The sequence below is a fragment of the Eptatretus burgeri genome, chromosome 7 (assembly GCF_056783735.1).
Source record: "Eptatretus burgeri isolate ZD-2024b chromosome 7, Ebu_testis_v1, whole genome shotgun sequence".
Lineage (NCBI taxonomy): Eukaryota > Metazoa > Chordata > Myxini > Myxiniformes > Myxinidae > Eptatretus > Eptatretus burgeri.
In genome coordinates, this window is record NC_140967.1 from 1,109,949 (window position 1) to 1,130,321 (window position 20,373).

The 20,373-nt window shown below is 46.0% G+C and overlaps 1 protein-coding gene across 12 annotated transcripts in view; it reads left to right on the forward strand.

Annotated features, from left to right (window-relative positions):
• The window catches only part of ARID4A (AT-rich interaction domain 4A), a 126,835-nt gene that overhangs the window by 26,488 nt on the left and 79,974 nt on the right, over positions 1-20,373 (forward strand). For all 12 annotated transcript variants that reach the window (XM_085887202.1, XM_085887206.1, XM_085887209.1 and 9 more), the window contains 2 exons: positions 5,896-5,961; positions 15,266-15,356. In XM_085887202.1, coding sequence (XP_085743328.1) covers positions 5,896-5,961; positions 15,266-15,356 — 157 coding nt within the window. The remainder of the gene's footprint in view (positions 1-5,895; positions 5,962-15,265; positions 15,357-20,373) is intronic.

Below are 20,373 nucleotides of genomic sequence, written 5' to 3' on the forward strand. Positions count from 1 at the left end.
TTTCCCGGGTATTACCGGGTACTTCAGCTGGTAAGCTCATAAAGTGGGTGATGGTGTCCATCCGTCCGTGCGTATGTAAATATGTACATCCGTTAACATTTCACCAAAGCGTCTTCTGAAAAACTACCCGACCAATTATGTGCCAACTTTGGTACGATACCGTTGCAGTTCTGCAAAACCGCATGCCTCTTCGGCAATGGCACCCTACATACAGTGATCCCCAGGCAGTTATTTTGTTGGTCTTCGTGCAGTCAGTTCTTCCCTTCATGTGTAGTGGGTTAACGGGATGAAGTGCGTTGCATGGGTCTTATAGCTGGGTCTAATTATATCTCTTATCTTGCATTCAATCCTGATTTCCATTCCAACCCTTTCCTTTTATCCATGATGCAAATCGAATCAAGTATGCAAGCAAACACACACAATATGAAAACCAAACACCCGTGCAGCCGCCCGTTAGTGAGTCCGGCCCCAGGAGCCTAACAGGACGTGGCTGTGACCGCCGTGGCCCAAAAGGGAAGCGCGATTTGGGTCACTTCAGGTCGTTACCCCACCCTTCGCCCGGGGCTTATAAAAGGCGGATCACGAAGCCGTCCGCCCTTTTTTTTTTCGCCGGCCTGCCTCGCCCTCTCCTTTGCCTCTCTGCTCCGCCCTCTTCTTCACGGTTCCTCGTTGTCTGCCCATCGCTGGATCTACACACGTGGTTGGTGTGCGACAGACGCTCTTTGGGGACCAGTGCGGAGCACACGTTTCCACGAGCCCCAGCAAAGTGACTAAGCAAGAGATAACGTGCCAACTCTTGAGGTGGAGCATCCCACGGAGGTACACACAACACGAACAGACCTATGCACGACTTGGCTAGGAATGTTTTGCCTCACGCATCTTCTCTCCTTTCTCTCTTTCCACCTCTCTATCTTGTCCCTTTTGGACGCACAAAAGAGCATCCCTGATTCGCAATCAGTTTCCTCAAGCACGACACCACACCCCCCAGATTGCACCACACCACACCTCCCACTCCCACGCCTTAGACATCAGTATTCCTCCTCCCTACCTCCCTTAAAGCATACTGTGTTGCGTTGGTCGGCTGACCGCGCCAGGTATTGCGGGGCCGTTTTTCCTCATCTGCTCTTTTTTTCTGGTCATCTAATCGTGTGTGTGTGTGTGTGTGTGTGTGTGTGTGTGTGTGTGTGTGTGTGTGTGTGTGTGTGTGTGTGTGTGTGTGTGTGTGTGAGGGAGAGGGAGGGAGAGGGAGGGAGAGGGAGGGAGAGGGAGGGAGAGGGGAGATGGTGCCTGTTGTAGCATAAGTGAAAATTGTAGAAGATATAACGGGATAAGTCTACTCTGTGTCTGCTTTTGTAAATTACTTGCCTTTTGTCGCACCCCACAAATTCCTTGCTATCCTCTACTATACATAATAGTAAACCCCATTCACTGTGCTACATACCTTTCCTCCCTTGATTGTAAATAAATGCTTTGAGTAGAAATGTTCCCAGATCGTTTTCGTCTTTTCCTTCATTAGTCCAGCATGGTCCGTATCCTAGCTGAGCCAGGACATTATCCCCCAACGATCTGTTTCCCAGCCGGTATGTCCTTGGCAGTTATGCTCGGCTGCATCTCATCCAGTAAGGTGATCCGGTTTGAACAAGGCGTAGCGAGGGCGTGTCCTCCGGTAATTAGATCACGTGACCATTTTAGGTAACTGGTTTCCATGAGACGGAGGACCCCAAGTCACATGGTCGAGTTATTGGCGTTTACGGTCGATTAGCGACCTGCCATGTCACGGAGTTATCCGTGTGTGACAGCCTGCGATTCCGGAAAGTCTGGTGCGAACCCAAGGTAGCTTCCCCCCCTCGTGGTCTTCTTGCTCCCGACCCCGGGTCCGCAACAATACTTCAGGGCAGCCAGGTATCATGGGGTCGTACTCCCCATCTGGATGCACCCCCCCCCATGGGGAGGGGGGAGGGGGTTACCCCAAATAATGGGATTTTATTCAAAAATCTGCTTCTCAGGAACCACAAACAAATCCAGACTGAACTTTCCACGAGGCATCAGGACCATGCCCTAAACTTTATGTTGTGCTCCTCATAGCCGTATTTCCCCCGAAAAGGTGGCCATGTACCCCCTCCCAGAATCCCTTATTTTCATAAAGCATCTTTTCCACAACTACCTGAGCAAAACGGATCAAATTTGGTACAATGCGTCAGAACAGTAAAGTCTCATGGGGTTGTGCTCCCCATCTGGATTCGCCCATTTAAAGGGGGGGCAAAAGGGGAGTTTCTGCCCAAAATATTGGTATTTCGTTCAAAAATCTTCTAAAACAAGCAACCGGATCCAGACCAAACTGGCATGCAGCATCGTGACCGTGCCCTAACCTTAAGTTGTGCTCCCCATGGCCATATCTCCCCTGGAAAGGGGGTGATGTACTCCTTCCCCTCATCCCTCATTCACTAAACCATATTTTCCTCTCAAATTAACAAGATCGATTTGGACCAAATTTGGTATGATGCATCAGAACATTAAAGGTCCCCTGACATGCAAAATATACTTGTTATTTATATATTAACTTGACCTTCTGAGTGAAGAAATCATCCATGTTTTTTTTTAATCAAAAATGGGATAATTAGAGCAATATTTCGATCATTTCTGGAGCTATTCACAACTTGCTATGCCCCGCCCCTTAAGAAAATGGACTTCAGTGAATCGCAGCATGACGTCACATACAGTAACTCGCACAGAGTGGATTGACTCGAGAGTCGAGATGTCACGCACCTTATAAAGTACGTACAAATGCATTTTGCACATGTTAGTGCAATCTCTGTGATCGTCTTAATTCCAGTGATTGTTTCGCGAAGTTTGAAATAGTTTTAGCCGTACTTTCGAAAATGCCTGCAAGATGTATCGTAGCAGGATGCAGCAATACAAGCAAAGATGGTGTAAGCCTTCATGTATTCCCGAAAGATGATAATCGTCGGAGAATATGGACATCTAAAGTGAAGGTACTGCTTCCATTGGCATGCTATTCATTAACATTTAGCCAAAATGCTGTAATAAAAGAAAAGGGAAGAAAATGTTTGCACAACTATCAAAGACAAATTTATCTGTCCTATTACACGGCCTCAGCCTCGGGACTCTTACGCATTGACTTGTACATTGTCTGCATGCTAATACAAGTTACTTGTCAACTCTAGAGTCTAGACTAGTCTGATAAATCCGTCGTCCGTCCGACTCGGCTGATAAATTTGATGTGCTGTAGCTTTATTACTTACGAAATCTTAAGATTTCGTAAGTATGTTGATGACTTCCGTCGTGTGTGTGTGTGTGTGTGTGTGTGTGTGTGTGTGTGTGTGTGTGTGTGTGTGTGTGTGTGTGTGTGTGTGTGTGTGTGTGTATATGTGTGTGTGTGTGTGTGTGTGTGTGTGTGTGTGTGCACGATAACTCGAGAACGGAAGAAGCTACCAATGTCAAATTACACCACATGATTCAGTAGGGTGATGGCTAGTGCTGATTCGATTTTGGTCAAAGGTCAAGGTCACAGTGAGGTCAAACATGCGATTTTTTTGATGGTTTAGTACAGAATCATCGTAGAAACTTCTGATTTGCGTCGCTTCCTTCTCCACAAACAGCTTTTATTAGACAAGGTCAGAGGTCACGTTGATGATTTCGTAAGTACCAGTCTATGACTGCTTGTTTTATTATTCTCTTTTCTTCATTGTTTTCTACTGGTGCTACATGACGACAGTAGGAATGAAATAAATAAAAATGCAACAGAGTGTCAGATTTATCGGACTACTCGAGACAATTGTGTCACAATGTGTGTTCTGCACACAAGTTTTCATCGTATCCGGACAGTGAGATTGCTTTGTTTTATGCGCGGAGAGATACGGCCGATGACATGGGCTGGCCTTGCTTGTGATTAATTCGCCGTGAAGCAACATGTCCGCTGCGCTGCGCTGTTCACGTCACCTCACTAAAATATTTCTGATATCGAGCAGTATGCAAGTCGAATTTACATTATTGAATTACGAATAGGATTTAGTCTCACCAGTTGTTATTTCCGAGTCTTCCTTCGATGTTCTCCCGATCATCATGAACTCCGGGAATTTCATCGCCATTTTTCTCTGCTTGTCCTGCTTCGGGCTCAAACTGCTAAGGCCGTACTTCATTTCCAGCTGCCTGAACTTCACCTCCCGTGACTATGCTATCCCACAATTCTCCATCTGATTCAGACCAAAATCCTTCATTTCTCTCACACTCACTGTCGTTACCAGACAAGTGAAAATCCACGTCATCCATTATTCAAAAACAAATGTTCGATTTTTTTTTTTTTTTTTTTTTAAAGCAGACATGAACGAAGCGATTGAGTCGACCAATCAAATGTGGAAACGCACAGGAAGCCATTAGAATCACGTAGACCACCAACCCGAGTAATTTACGTGCAGCCTTTGTCATCCTGCAGTTGACGTCATATGGTTTACGCCCCTTTCAGGAGAATTTTTAGGGGCGTTCCCGAAGAGGTTTGTTTTTTTTAATTTTACATTTCACAGAATTAGTAACGTTGTCAGATCTGAAATCACGATGAAAAACTCCTCGAAGACGTATATAAATGAAATTTATGTACTTTTGCATGTCAGGGGACCTTTAGGGTTTCATGGGGTTGTGCTCCCCATCTGCTCCCGCCCCCTATAAGACGCTGAAAAGGGGAGTTTTGCCTTAAATTCAGGGAATTTATTGTAAAATCTTCTCGGGAACCGACGGCCTGAAGCAGACCAAACTCTTCATGAAACATAAGAACCATGCCACTAACTTAAGTTGTGCTCCCCATGACCGTACCACTTCAGGAAGGGGGAGAGGGCATGGCCCCTTCCCCTATATACCCCATTTTCACCTCACCTGTTGGGGAAATAACTGTTAGTTCCCCACGAGGCTACTTATTTATTGAAGTCTTTAATTCCATGGTTGAGCTTAATACCACTCCTTTTTTTATTTATTTTAATTTTTAACCCGATGGCACAGCAAGGTAGTCTTTGATAATGGACGTTTTAATGAATGAATAAACAAGTTACGTGTGTGTGTGTGTGTGTGTGTGTGTGTGTGTGTGTGTGTGTGTGTGTGTGTGTGTGTGTGTGTGTGTGTGTGTGTGTGTGTGTGTGTGTGTGTGTGTGTGTGTGTGTGTGTGTGTCTTTAATGCACTTGAAGAAATGGCTTAAAATGCAGGTTAATTGAACCAAACAAGCCAGTGGGAAACTGGGTAGCAACTGGCCTGCGATGAGCAAGTGGCGTTGCCTTTTCTTTAATTTGTACACGTGAGATCGCATTGACGTGAAAAAAAACTTTGACTTCACAGGATCTGAATATGCCAGATTGGACATTGGTGGCTCTGTTCTGCAATGAGGGCAAGCTGTGCTGTATGACATTGTGTACAAAGTCCTTTCATGATTATGAAATGTGTCACAAAAAACCCTCAGCATGTTGTAGTGCCATAGTTTTATCTCTCTCTTTGAACTCTATTCTGGACACGTCATTTGAGATGCAATTTTGACTTGGCAAGGAACAGCAGCACCAAAATTGTTTCTTTTTGAATTTCTGACTGACATGAGTTGTTTGAGAACGTGCCTGTAAAGAGTAGTTTGTTATTCGTATGCGCAGAGAGAAATGCCAAACCACGAGTGGAGCTGCCTTTTGAGACCAAAAATGTTAACTTGTGGGCTCGAGCCCGGCTGCATGAACCTCATAAATGACATAACCAATTATGATGCTTTTCTTTCAAGAATAGTGATAACATTTGGCCTGAACATGACGGTGACGGGATGAAAGGTTCTCATGTGCCTTACCCTGAAATTGTCTTTCCTAAGCTTGTCCAACCTTTGAGTATTGAACTAAAGCTTGTGTTCATTCCAGGTCACATACAAGCATGATTCGTCGACACAGATGGTGCAGGATGATCAAGTGTTGGGCTTACCTCGGGTGAGTGTTGATCTAACACGAGCATGCATTCTATTCATTCGGTAATATTACTTGGGCTAAGGAGCACAAAGTATAGATGTGACCTCTCACATGAGATTTACAAATGGCATATCAACGTTTGCAAGTTCAGCGCTGCAAGAGGACATGTATGAGTTCCGCTTAGCGGGGTTACAGGCAGGCAGAGGCGTTGCCTATAAATGGCGACACTTGCAACGAGAGATGATCATCCCAAGAGAGCCTCGTGCCTGACAGATAGTCCGAACCCAAAGAGAGTGAGCCGCACTGCCATTGAGCACAGCCAGCTATACCGGCTGTGCTGGACAGCCACACGCCTCAAGAAAGCCAAGCAGACCCAAGGGCGACACCACACCTTCGGAGAGGGGTCCGAAGCCGTGGCACCACTTCGGTGTCTTAAGACCATCCTGCTGCGCTGTGCCTCCCAGTATTTCGCAGCAAAGACCACGTGCTGCACTTTTGCATGCTGAACTACTATTTTATTTCTATAATGAATGTAATCTGTTCATTGGAAGTTGAGATCGGGATTCTGCCTGTAATCGTTGATAAAAATGCCATGGTCATATAATATATACGGTACAAAGATATATACAGTAAAATGCCTCAAATGGATCGACTTACCATCCACCAAGCCGTGCATCCTATGACAGTTTTTGGAAACTTTTTGTAAATTGAAAGGAAACTACTGAAGGGCTTAATATAATTTCAAAAAAAATAATGAGACTGCAACACATATGATGGTGTTTATACAAAATTTGAAAGCAATCTGTTGGGTTGAAGCTGATATCGAGATCAGAAGCTTCAAAAACTTGTGATCACACAACCCAAAGTAAATTATACATGAGCAACTAATATGAATTGTAGTCTGCAATCAAATTGAATTGATGACTCGTCGTTGGGTGTTCTTCATTATTAACAATGGGTGTTCCTCTCTCCCTCCACAAAGTTAAAAGCCCACTTTTAACCTGCAGATTGCAGATCCATCAGAATTAACCATCAACTTGAAACAAAATGTACACAATTTCAGTTTTTGCTTAAAGGAGGAAACCCATTGAGTGAAATAGTTTGCATCACTCGATTTCCAAGATGTGCTGTCTCAAGCGCAATCAACAAGTACAGAGAAACACCTGTAATTGACAAACCCAGGACTGGATGATCCAAAAAGCTGTCTAACAAGTATGAACAATACTTGAAAGTAATGTCCTTCAAGAATCGAAATACGACAAGTGTTGAATTGACATCAGAACTTGGGGATCAAATCCCTTGCCATCCCATCATCCATCCATGATGGGTATCTCCACTACTTAATTTCTTTTTAAAGTTTGGCATTAAAGCTTGCAATCTCATGTTGCTATTGTTGCATGTTGTGATCATTACTCTTCCACCCCCTCTAATATATGCCTGGGGAGACAAAATACATAGCATGCTGTCCCTGGTGTGCAAGACTCATTGGTCCACACTTCGTCTTACAGCAAAGTAATGACCCAAAACACTCGTAAAACTTATTTACAAAGAAAGAGCTGGTATCCTTCAACACATGGAATGGCCTCTCGGCCCAGATCTCAATATCATTGAAGCTGTGTGGGACTATTTGGACAAAGAAAAAGTAAAAATAGAATCCCAGCAACTTCGATGATCTTTGGAAGGTCTTGAAAGAATCATGAAACACCATTCCACAAGGGTTTATACAAGACTATTTGAAGCTACATAACAGTACTGTTTCTTGACAAGAGGTGTGTTGGTATAACTGTGTTTTTGTCTTTGTCTGTTGGTGTGTGTGTCATTGTAGTCTAGAAGCCAAAATCTGTAGCTAGCCTAGAAAATAGGTTCGCTGCTGATTTCATGTTAGAATGGTGCAACTGGTGTTTTTGAAGAGTCTAGGCATGACCAAGTTTAGTTCCACTTGTTGCCAAGTCTGCATCTGAATATTATGGCCGCCATGACAGTAATCAAAATGGCCGCCATCAGATTTAGTCTTTTTCTTACTGCAAATTGTACTAGCCAGAAATTTGTCATGATTGTGAAATACTATGTAATCTGACACGAGGAACACTATTTAGTGCTTTATTTTTGTACTGGATCACAACTTTTCACATAATTGACAACTTAAAGACGAAATTGAAAATGCACATACGAGCAACAAATGTGAAAAAGAAAATGTTTAGCACTATTGATGGAGATGGGTTTACAGTCAGTCAAAGGTTATTTCAACAGCTGTCAGATTCTTTCTAACACAAAATTACGTTGCTTTGCAGAAGAGAAAAGTGTTGTGATAACACCCAAGTACAATTTTCAGAGCTATTGATCGGCTTGTACACTGAACGGGTTCCTACAAAGGGCTTTGCATCCACATGCTTTCGTGCAAGGCAGTCCATTCCGTGTACATTTGCACCGTCGAGTTGAGCATGACCCACGGCATTTGCATGTCGTCAGTTCTACACAGTAAGCAGTAATAGGCTGTGCAGTCATGAGTCGCGGCTGAAATGTCTCGTTGCCATCTTTGACGACCTGTTCCCACCCACAGTTCTCAGGTGCAGGTAGATGTGGTTCTTTTGAGCATGTAGCCTGGTGAAGAGCAAGGCCAAGGCCCAGGTGTTTGGGGGTCAGTTTTTTGCCTCCTGAAGCCACATGAATAATGTCTTGGCAGATGCTCAGAACTTTGTTCTTGGTATCTGTCTCATCCGCTTCTTCATTGTCCATCTTGTCAGTGCTGTCACCACCACAAAGAAGCTTTACAAGCATGTACAGGGTTTCAGGTACAATTCGCTCTGCATTTTCTGTGTTCAGTCCACCGATAATGCTATGCCCTGGAGAGTGTTTTACGTCACTGTAAATCTTTATGCCCACTCTGAAGATCCAGCTAAGGATTTCGTTCTCATGATGAGGCAGACTGCACTGGGCCAATTCATCTTCTTCAGAACTTTCACCTTCTTCAGATAAATCATTCACGGCGGTTCTCATGGCAAACTTTGTCACAGTTGAGGACGCAACTATGAGGGGTTTTGTGACATCCAATGGCTGCACAAATGTCACCTTGTCACTACCAAAGTGAACCTCCACTTTCTGCTTGAAATTGTAGCTTTTGTAGGCTCCAGCCTCAATTCCAAAATCATTCAATAACAGCATGCTGTAGTGTTCCCAGATGTTTTGCAGGGTAAACACATGTCCCTTCTGCAGCTCTTTCTCAAGCTGGTTCATCACATTTCTGAAACAGATGCTTTCAGGAGACTGGTTTTTCTCTCCACTCTCCTTTTTATACTTTCTGCGAAAAGAAACATAACACTTGAGGTGATATTTACCTTCAGCTGCCATCAAGTCTGAAACACCTGCAAACCTGTGACGCATGGTGGGGTCAAATTGGGCCAAACTAAGCATCCTGGATGATGTGTGATCAAATTCAACATTTGTCAGGACACCAGCTTTTCCAGGAATGTCAGTCTGGCAGAAAGCGCATTTTGACCAATCCATAGCGCTGTGCGCGGATCTTAGTGACTTTGGGACATGGTATTTCTCTGAGGAACCTGATGTTGTGGGTATCTCTTCTGCATAAGTCACAGATTGTGGCTGAATCCTTGACTTCAGTCTGTCTATTTTTTGTGCGTGAGTAAAGTCACTATAGCAGAATTTGTGCCATTGAATCTTTTCGACGTGCTCCGGTACAGAATATTTTCTGATTCTTGAGAATGAGTCAACATATTTAGCGTCATTATATTTCTCTCTTTCTTTGCAACATTCAGCTACAGTTTTCACACCAACGATTGTAGTCTTTCGAAGTGGCGTTGACTTGCTAGTTTTTGAACTGTCCTGGCAAATAAAGCATTTATTCCAGTCTACATGCTCTTCTTCTTCTCGATCCCTTGAACCCCCTGTGAGAAATCTTGCGGCTTTCATTTTTCAGTTAGTCCTGGGTAACAGAAAAACACACAGTTATGTAGTTTAGGTTCATTTTATAGCAAAGTTGTAAAATTCATTGATTGTGGTTTGTATAATCAGACATTCTAATTCGAGCCTGAACATTTCTTTAAAAATAATATAGTGAAAAACAAGTCATATTATTTTTAGAAAATGGATGGAGCAATGTTTTTTTCTATACTCCCATCAGCTCAGGCATGCTCAAAAACATGGAAATCGACCCTAATTTTGTAATTTCATGTCAATTTGCGGCTGAAATATGACAAAAAGTGTATTTAATGGTGACCATTTTGTAAACTGTCATGGCGGCCATACTATCCATATCCAGAGTTGGCAACAAGTTGATTCACGTTTCTGTGTGTCTGGACAGTCAATTTACACCTGTTGCACTATTCTAACACGGAATCAGCAGGGTCGGACACTATTCTGCATTGGGCCTCCTGACTATTGTAGGGGGGGGGGTGATGCAATCACCCAAAGGTAATGTGCTTCTCTGAGCACATTGGCCCTCTCCAAAGGGTTTTTCTGCCTTGGACAAACTCCGTGTTAACGTGAATAAATAGCTAATCGTGATGTTTTGTGGGGCATTTCTGTGAGCAGTAAAGAATATAATAAACCACAAGGACGTATGATTATCTTTTTAAACGGTACTTACTGCTGTTTAACACCAAACTGAAAGGGAGGAAATCCGCCGTTCTTGAGGCATATGCTTATCACGTACCCACAGACTAAGAGAGTGTTCTTTCCCTCTAAAGCGGATGGCGTAAGTGTGCTTTTGTCCTCCTTAAAGGTCAGGTGCGTCGCTGCGTCCACTTTCCGCCGATACTCCAAGGGCCCCCATCTGACCATCCCCCAGGCAGATGCCTGGCCCATCCCAATCTCCTTGAGATGCTGATCAACCTGCTTTAACGACGAGGCATGTGGTCGGCACATTGGCCGCCTCCACTCACGATGCTCCCTCGCTGAGAGAATCTGGTGAGCAGGATCAGTGCCAGGAAAACGAGCCACATGTCCATACATCTGCAGCTGACGCTCACGGACTATGCAGGTAAGAAATCTCATTTGAGTCTCTCTCAGAAACCGCTCATTGGACACAAAGTCGGACCAGCGATAGCCAAGGATTCTCCAAAGAGACCTGGTACCAAAGGAATTAAGTCTCCATCTCGGATCCCTGGTCAGAGTCCAAGTCTCACATCCGAAGAGCAAGACTGGAAGCACCAAGGACCTGAAGACTCGGACTTTCGTCCTCCCGCACAGGTACCGACAGCGCCACACCCCATGATACAGTGAATCCATAACTCCCCACGTCCGACCCAGACGTCTGTTGACCTCTGGCTCACAGCAAACAGAGACATGAATATCACTGCCAAGGGAAGTGAATCTCTCCGTAACCTCAACATACTCGCCACAAACATGCACGGACAGGACAGCAGCATCCAAGATGTCATTGAAAGCCTGGATCTTAGTTTTGGCCCAGGAAACCCATAATCCCAGCAGCCCGGACTCTTCATTCAGCACCTCGAGGGTCCCCAAAAGGATATCTTGAGGCTGTGCAAAGATGACTGCACCATCAGTGAAATCAATGTCAGAAATCTTGACATTCCCAAACGATGCACCGCAGCTTTATCTCTTCGACATCCTCCCCAGAATCCAGTCCATACAAGCTCTGGAAAGTGTGGGTGCCAGTACACATCCCTGACGAACTCCAGTAACAACTGAAAATGAGTCAGAGATGGTATCACCACATCTCACAGAACTCTCAACACCAGAGCATAGTTTAGACATCAAATTGATCAGTTTTGGTGGCACCCCACGAAGACCAAGAATCCTCCAGAGGGCATCCCGATTCACTGAATCATAGACTGCAAGCAACCCCTGCCGAAACTCTCATCTGCGTTTGGTGAGGACCCGGAGCAAGGATACGTTCAATCGTTGACCTCTTTGGTGTAAAGCCTGACTGCTCTGGACGCTGGTGTTCAAGCAGATGGTGGCGAACCCTATCAAGAATTATCCGAGCAAAGACCTTGCTCGGCACTGAGAGCAGCGTCACTCCTTGGTCGTTGTTGCAGTCTTGGCAATCACCCTTCCCTTTCCAGAGAGGGACAACAAGGTCCCTCTTCCAGTCAGTTGGGATGATGCCTGTGTTCCAGGCAGAGCACAGAACTGAATGCAACGACACGAGTGCAGCATTTACACCAGCCTTGAGAAGTTCAGCATGGATGCCACAGATCCCACTATAAACAACGTTGTGGGTTTGGCGCCCTGCAGCATGTTCAGTGTCACTATGAACAACGTTGCTCTTTCGTCAGCCTGCAGTATGTTTAGTCCCTCTCCTTATCCAGAATTCATTTGGTTGGCAGATGCGCAATCGAGTGGTTCTCCTACTCCACTCGCTAAACTGTACAGTTGTCCATGTGTAAAAACACTGACTGGAAGCAGGACTCCACACCGCCGCAGGCTCTGACCCTGGCTTTTCTTGATAGTCATCGCAATGGCCGGCTTCACCGGAAACTGTTGTTGGAGTTGGAAAGGAATATCCATGTCAGGTGGAGAAAGGAGAATGGACCCGGCACGTTCACCACTAAGCATCCGCGCTTCACCACTAAGCATCCGCATTTTCCGGCCTAACTGGAAACTGTCGTTGGAGTTGGAAAGGAATATCCATGTCAGATGGAGAAAGGAGAATGGACCTGGCACGTTCACCACTGAGCATCCGTGTTTTCCGGCCTAACCAGAAACTGTCGTTGGAGTTGGAAAGGAATATCCATGTCAGATGGAGAAAGGAGAATGGACCCGGCATGTTCACCACTAAGCATCCACGCTTCAAATTTTTTTTCATTTTTGACTTTAATCCAGTAACTTTGCAGTCTCGACAGGGATTGTAGTGTTACAATTATAGTTACCATGTTATTATTAATACGAAAACTATATTACTGCATTAAGAAACCTGAACTCTTCAGCTTTAAACTCTCCCAGGGAAAAACAACACCTGGGTAAGAAGTCCGGAACGCTGCAACAATTGCTCCAGAAGAAATTCCCGGAAGGTGCCTGAAGGCGAGGCCTCGGGAATGAAGCCAAAGGCCTTCGCGTACTGTGTCGCTGGAAGGCCTGTGACGCCGATCCTTACAATGTTTGATGATCATTTTAACAATGTCTTTGTTTTTCACACTGAACAGAAAACTCAAAGGTAGGGCATGGCGATTGTGAATATGACAGGTTCGACAATGTGTTCGGCCTCAATTGCATGAAAATATTGTTGTGGTTACCAAATTCGCAAACCACCATTCAGGTCCCTTAGGTGAGATATCTCGGTAAGTATATGTGTAGTTAGGCCCAAACCCGTTGTCTAGTGGGAATACATGTCATTTATGCGTGCTGCGACTCTTCAGGATAGCCGTTTTTCTTTTACTATCTTTATTTTGGACCAACCGCCATTGTTACCACCACCAACCACAACATCAACCACCCACCGCGGCGCCGCTTCACGTCACACCTCGCAACCGTCGCATCGCCACCGTTCTTGCGCCGCTTGTGGGTACCGGTGTTGGACTCGTGCAGGGCGCGCGCCGAACAGCGTGTACAAAACCACGGATTTTCCGCTCCAAAAACGGATCAAAAATGACACACGCCCACCTTTTCTCGGGCCAATGGGGAGCGAGGTGAAAGGTCGAAGGCAGGGGGTCAAAGATGAGAGAGCGAAGCCACGGGGCTTATATAAGCGACCGCGTTCGTCAGTAGAGTGGAGTTAAGACTTCGCAGTCGGTGGAGTTGGGAAGAAGAAGCAAGAAGGAGTTGGTCGTCGTCGTCGTCGTGTGCGTTGGAGTCGGAGCGAAGAGGACGGAGCTGTGGAGAGGCGGCGAGGGCAGACGAGGGGGTGCTCGCGTCGTGCCGGGAGCTGCACACCAGGGAGGCCGACGGCGCGACCTGGTCGAGGTGGAGACGCTCCTCGCGGGACTCGAGGCAGAGTAAAAATCCTCCTTTCCCCCGAGCATCAGCAACCCCCTCCTGTTTCCCCCCCGCGCTGAGATAGTGCGACCAAGGGGGCCCCTTTCCCACCCCCTACCAGACACTGTCCGCGAGGCCCGCGGAGTTGAGGCACCATCGCCGCTCCGCGTCTCATCACCAGACGGGTAGGCCCGACCCGGTCTCGGCCTCAGGCCCGCCTCATCCTTGAGGGTGGTTCTCTTTTCTTTTGCTTTGGGAATATGTGTTGTCGGCGCCGTCTGTGAAGTAAAATTGTATAAGTGTTGCCGTGTGCTCGCGTAATCGGTATTAGATCTGCATTGTCGCATTTGCTTTTTGTGTAAAATTGCATTGTGTTTCTTTTCCTTTTCTATGTGCTTTTGGTGGAATTGAATATGTGTGCTTTCCGTTCATCGCGAATAAATGTGCTTTGTGTTGAACTGTTTCCCGCTTCGCTTCGTCATTTCTTTCATTGAATCCTCATCTTGCTTCACGTAAAGGGTTGGTAGTGGGCTGAATACGCCCGATAATTAATCGAACCGTCGAGGTCGACGAATAACACCGCTCGGTTATCCCGATAGTACGGAACGGGTCGCTTAAGTGGCCCGTGTCCGAAGTCGACCTGCGGCGAGGTGCGATCGCCCGGTCTCCCCTCCGTGTGGGTACTTAGGTAGGTCGAATTTGGCGAGCAACCCTATCCCACGCGGGGGCCGATTGGCTCAATCGCGGTGAGACCGAAAGGTCCACCCGTGACTGGTTCCCGGCGTTAGTCCGAGAGGGTCACGACTGGATTGTCCGTCCGGTGGGCGACGTGCCGCGATTCGAGTTACGTGGCCGTCAGCACGCCGGCGGGCGCGAATCCGTAACAATATAAATGATGGATTTTGGAGTTGGCCTTTCTACGCTGTAGTGACGTCACAGACCGAGTGAAATGACGTAGCGTGACAGACGGACAGAAAACTGCGGCTACTTACATTATATAGATGACCTCGTCGAACAGGAAAATCCAGCCTTCCCATTACCTTTTTGATTGGCTTTCAGGAGATGCTTGATCTCTGGAGTTTTTGTTGCTTCTTCTTAAAATTTGGCCAAGTTTGGGAGAAAGACTGGCCTCTGGGTTTTATGGTGCGGAGTTCTAACAAACCAATGGCTGAATAATAAGGAAGCCCTGCTTGGTTAAAAGGTGAAAGTTTGGTCGGAGTAACATTATAGGGCCTTGACGCTCTTACCAGCAGTTGATTGCTCACGAGAATGTCAAAGGTTGCATTTATACTGAAAGTTGGGGAGGTGTTACCTGCTCACCATTTCAACGAAGTTAATATGAATCGTGGATGTCACATCTGTTTTTTTACTTCTTTGAAAAATCTTCCTTCATTGCATTCTTTTGCTCTTCTGTGTACATCCATTCCCACAGGTCGGAGCGATCGTCGAGGTAAAGACTGAGGACGGGATGTGTCTTGAGGCGGTTGTAAATAGGCTTACAGATGGCAGCTGGTACACTGTTGGTAAGTTGCTTGTAATCTTATTAATTGATTGTCTATGTTCGCCTTCAATTTGTAAACAAGCAAAGTGTTGTCTTCACCATGATTTGAAATGCTTGTACAGTGTAAAGAGCAGAGATTTACTTCAATTGCTGTATACACATGACATAAGGTTTGAACATTTAACTTGTTCGTTAATCTGTGACGGTTAATGAAGTGCAAATGACCATGTGCTTTGCCATGTGTCTGGCGAGGAATAGTTTGGCATTCGCAGCTGTACATTTACCCTCACAAATGGATATTTATTTATCCCCACACGCTTTTTGAAAATGGAGGGATGTTGTAATTGGCGCCGCTGTCTGTCTGTCCACTCTATCTCTTTGTTACTTGGCTATATATGTGTATATATATATATATATATATATATATATATATATATATATATATATATATATATATATATATATATATATATATATATATATATATATATATATATATATATATTGACAAGTACGTACTGTGTGTTTTTCGGTTCCATTTGTTTGTTTGTCTGTCTGCTCGCCTCCAGCCCAAACTGCTCAGCCGATCATTCTGAAATTTTCGGTGATTGTGGGCACCGTCCCTGCGACGGTCGATCAATGGTCGATGTGAGGTCAACATCGGCCAAAGGTCAAAACCGGTGCACTTTATAAAATCCTCTATTTTCATCGGATTGACTTGAAATGTGAGCAGGACTTTAATATCAACTCACTGAATTCACCATTTTGATGTCGACATAGTTGCCAAAGGTCAGCAACTCAGTTGATTTCTAAAATCCTCAATTTTCATCTGATTGACTTGAAATTTGAAGAGCATTTCCACATCAGCTCTCTGAATTGAACCACCAATTATTTTTGAGGTCAACATAGGCCAAATGTCAACAACTTCGGTTGCATTAAAAAAAAATAAAACCTAAATGTTTTCTCCGATTGACTTAAAATTTCAGCAGGATTTGCATATCGTGTCACTGAATTCAAGCACCAATTATTTTTGAGGTGTCACCGTCAACATAGGCCTAATTTCTTACGGTATATAGCACGATAACTCAAAAGTTGACGGGTTATGACAAAACTTGGTCGATTATTTTGGTCGGTGAGAAGAAGAAGCCAATTAGATTTTGTTTCGGGTAAGGATGCAGATTGAGCCTATCAGTGGGATACAAAATGTAAACTGTTCAACCTGGTGGAGGTATGCGCTCTATTGAAAGGACAGATTACGTCAGTCAGATCAGGTCACATTCGATCTCTGTGATTTGCTGCAGGTACCATCTAAACCTGTGCTTACCGTTTCATGGTTGGGTTGTCAGCGACTAAACCTTCTCCCCCACCAAGTTTCTTGGTGAGGAGGGCGTATGATATGGACACCAAGCAGGATGAAAAGTAAAATCTGTCAAAGGGTGGAAGAGCTCCTTGTGAGCCAACGGCCATCCATATTGAGTGCCCAACTGTCTGCAGATGTCCGCCTGCAGGTGGGTTACTTTTTATTCAGAGGTTGGTAGCAGGATTTGCACTCCAGCCACCGTAAAACCCTTCCTTCCGCAAATCATACTAAAAGTAGAAAAAAAATCTTAAAACCCACTCCGTGGGAGTACCTCCTGTGCAGCTGCCCTTCGCACAGCAGCTCACCGGATGAAGAGATTGGGGCAAAGCCTTCAGGACCCCAAATCTTTGATGATAAGAGGGAAACCATGGGGTAACCTTCCTGGGTCGGATTGCGGTAATATGTGTCAGGGTGGTGCTGAGGTGTCGTCCACCAGACGGCGTCTCCTTGGGTTAACCTGAGGCGGTCCCTTCGGGTGGGTGCCTGGTGTGTCCTATCCCAAAGAGAGGATGATCACCTGTCTCTTATCATCTGAGCTCAAGTGTTTGGACATCGGGATTGCAGCACTCTCTGAGGTTTGGAGACCGGACTGCGGTGAGATCATTGCAGGTGGTAACACCTTCTATTGGTCTGGTTGTCTGATGGTTACCATGCCAAAGGAGTTGCTGTAGCTGTGACCAATCAGGTGACTCCAATGATAATTGAGGTAACACCGGTCACCGAGCGTATTATGAGACTCAGGATTCGTCACTCCTTGGGTGCCGTTTCCCTGGTCTCTGTACATGTTCTGACAGGCGAGTGATCTCACCATGAGGGACGCATTATATGCCACGCTTGAGTCTGTGGTTGATCAGTGTCCCAGGCGAGATACTCTTCTAGTCTTGGGGGATTTCAATGCATCGACTGGAACTGATAGGGATGGTTATGAGACGTGTTTGTCCTCATGGGTCTGGAACTGTGAACCAGAATAGCACCAAGTTCCTTGATTTTGCAAAAAGTCATGGATTTTTTGTGGCTGGTTCATGGTTTCAGCACCCACAGACTCATCGCTGTACTTGGAATTCCAACGCTGGTTGTGTAGCAAAGGAGATTAACCATGTGGTCGTTGATGGTCGCTGGAGGATGATCCAGAACTGTAGGGTCTATGAGAGTGCTCAGTTCCTCGATACTGACCACAGGCTTGTTGTAGCAATTCCGAAGTTGCAGCTAAACTCCAGGAGAATGGCACCATCCCAGCCGAGGCTGGATGTTGGCAAGCTCTTCAAGGATGAGAGGGAAGCTGAGGAGTTTTTGAACAGGCTGAGTGGAGATTTGCGGGTCTGGGTGCTTTGTGGGTCTGGAATCCTGAAGAGTTGTGGAGTGCTTTCAAGTCCACCGTCCTTGATGTTGCCGGTGGATGTCTTGGAACTCACGGTCGGACGAAGAAAAATTTTCTGTCTCAAGGGATATGAGATACCATTGACCAGAGTTGCAGGGCCAGGCTGAATATCAGAGCTGAGCTGCTCAGGGAGCTGAGGCGTAAAACTGTACGTGCACTGAGGATGGACTAGGAGGCCTGTGTGCGAGGAATCTGTGAGGGGGTAGAGCATCATCTGTGGTCAAGTGATTCTCGTCCTGCTTACAGGAGAATTCGTGCATTGCGTTCCTCCAAGCCCGTCCCTCGGTGTACTGCAGTCAGAGCAGAGGTTGGTGGGCTCTTGACAGAGGAGTCTAAAGTGAATTCCTGCTGGGCCGGTTACTTTGAGCGGCTTTTCCAGGCTGATCCAGTAGCTGTAGAGTTGGGTGTCAGGTGTGTTGCTGACCCTCCAATCAACTGTGGTCCACCTTCACTTGTGGAAACACAGGCTGTGGTTAACCAGTTGAAATGGGGTAAAGTTCTGAGGATCTGTGGCATCCATGCTGAACTTCTCAAGACTGGTGGAAATGCTGTACTCGTGTCGTTACATGCAGTTCTGTGCTCTGCCTGGAACATAAGCATCATCCCAACTGAGTGGAAGAGGGGCCTTGTTGTCCCTCTCTGGAAAGGGAAGGGTGATCGCCAAGACTGCAACTACCGAGGGGTGACGCTGCTCCCAGTGCTGGGCAAGGTTTTTGCTTGGATAATTGGTGATAGGGTTCGCCACCATCTGCTTGAGCGCCAGCGTCCAGAGCAGTCAGGCTTTGTACCAAAGATGTCAATGATTGACTGTGTCGTTGCTCTTCGGGTCCTCACCGAACGCAGACGAGAGTTTCGGCAGCGGCTACTTGCAGCCTATGTTGTTCTCTGCAAAGCGTTTGATTCAGTGAATCGGGATGCCCTCTGGAGGATTCTTGGTCTTCGTGGGGTGCTACCAAAACTGATGAATCTGCTGTCTGAACTCTACTCTGGAACTGAGAGTGCTGTGAGATGTGGTGGTACCATTTATGACTTATTTCCAGTTGTTACTGGAGTTTGTCAGGGGTGTGTACTGGCTCCCACATTTCTCAGCACTTGTATGGACTGGATTTTGGTTCGGATGTCGGAGAGATCAAGCTGCGGTGCATTGTTTGGGAATGTTAAGATTTCTGACCTTGATTTTGCAGATAATGCAGTCATCTTTGTGGAGACTGGATATCCTTTTGGGGGCCCTCGAGGTGCTGAATGAGGAGTCTGAGCCACTGAGATTACGGGTTTCCTGGGTCAAGACTAAGATTCAGGCTTTCATTGACATCTTGGATGCTGCTATCTTGTCTGTACCTGTTTGTGGTTTGGATGTTGAGGTCACGGAGAGATTCACTTACCTTGGCAGTGATATTCATGTCTCTGCTGGCTGTGAGTCAGCTGTCAATAAACGTCTGCGTCGTGCATGGGGAGTCATGAATTCACTGGTTCATGGGGTGTGGTGCTTCCGGTACCTGTGCCGGAGGACGAAAGTCCGAGTCTTCAGGTCCTTGGTGCTTCCAGTCTTGCTCTATAGATGTGACTTGGACTCTGACCAGGGATCTGAGATGGAGACTTAATTCCCTTGGTACCAGGTCTCTTCGGAGGATCCTTGGCTATCGCTGGTTGGACGTTGTGTCCAACGAGTGGTTGCTGAGAGAGACTCAAATGAGATTTGTTACCTGCGTCGTCCGTGAGCATCAGCTGCGGCTGTATGGACATGTGGCTCGTTTTCCTGATGCTGATCCTGCTCACGAGATTCTCTCAGCGAGGGAGCCTCGTGAGTGGAGGAGGCCAATGGGCCGACCACATGCCTCATGGTTGCAGCAGGTTGTTCAGCATCTCAAGGAAGGGGATGTGCCAGGTATCTCCCTGGGGTATGGCCAGACGGAGGCCATTGGAGTACCAGCGGAAAGTGGACGCAGCGACGTGCTGCTCCGGCACATGCTCCTATACCTGACCTGACCTGATAGGACCTGTTTTCTCGTTTAACTCGTGTCCACACTTATGGCAACAATCTCTCATGATTCTCTGGCTTTTTTCTTGCATTAATTTGTTTGTTTAAAGGGGATAGCTCATCCTTTCTGTAACATGTTTTGCTGGATGAAGCAGAGTGTAACTATCTGTGCAAATGGTTGCGATTGACTCGAGACTCAAGGTTTAAAAAAAAAATTCCTTTGCGGAAGCTATGAACAGCTGTCCACTGTCATATGATGACACCTTTGCATTCAGTTTTAATTCCTAAAACTCTTATGTTCTCATTGAGGACCAACCATATAA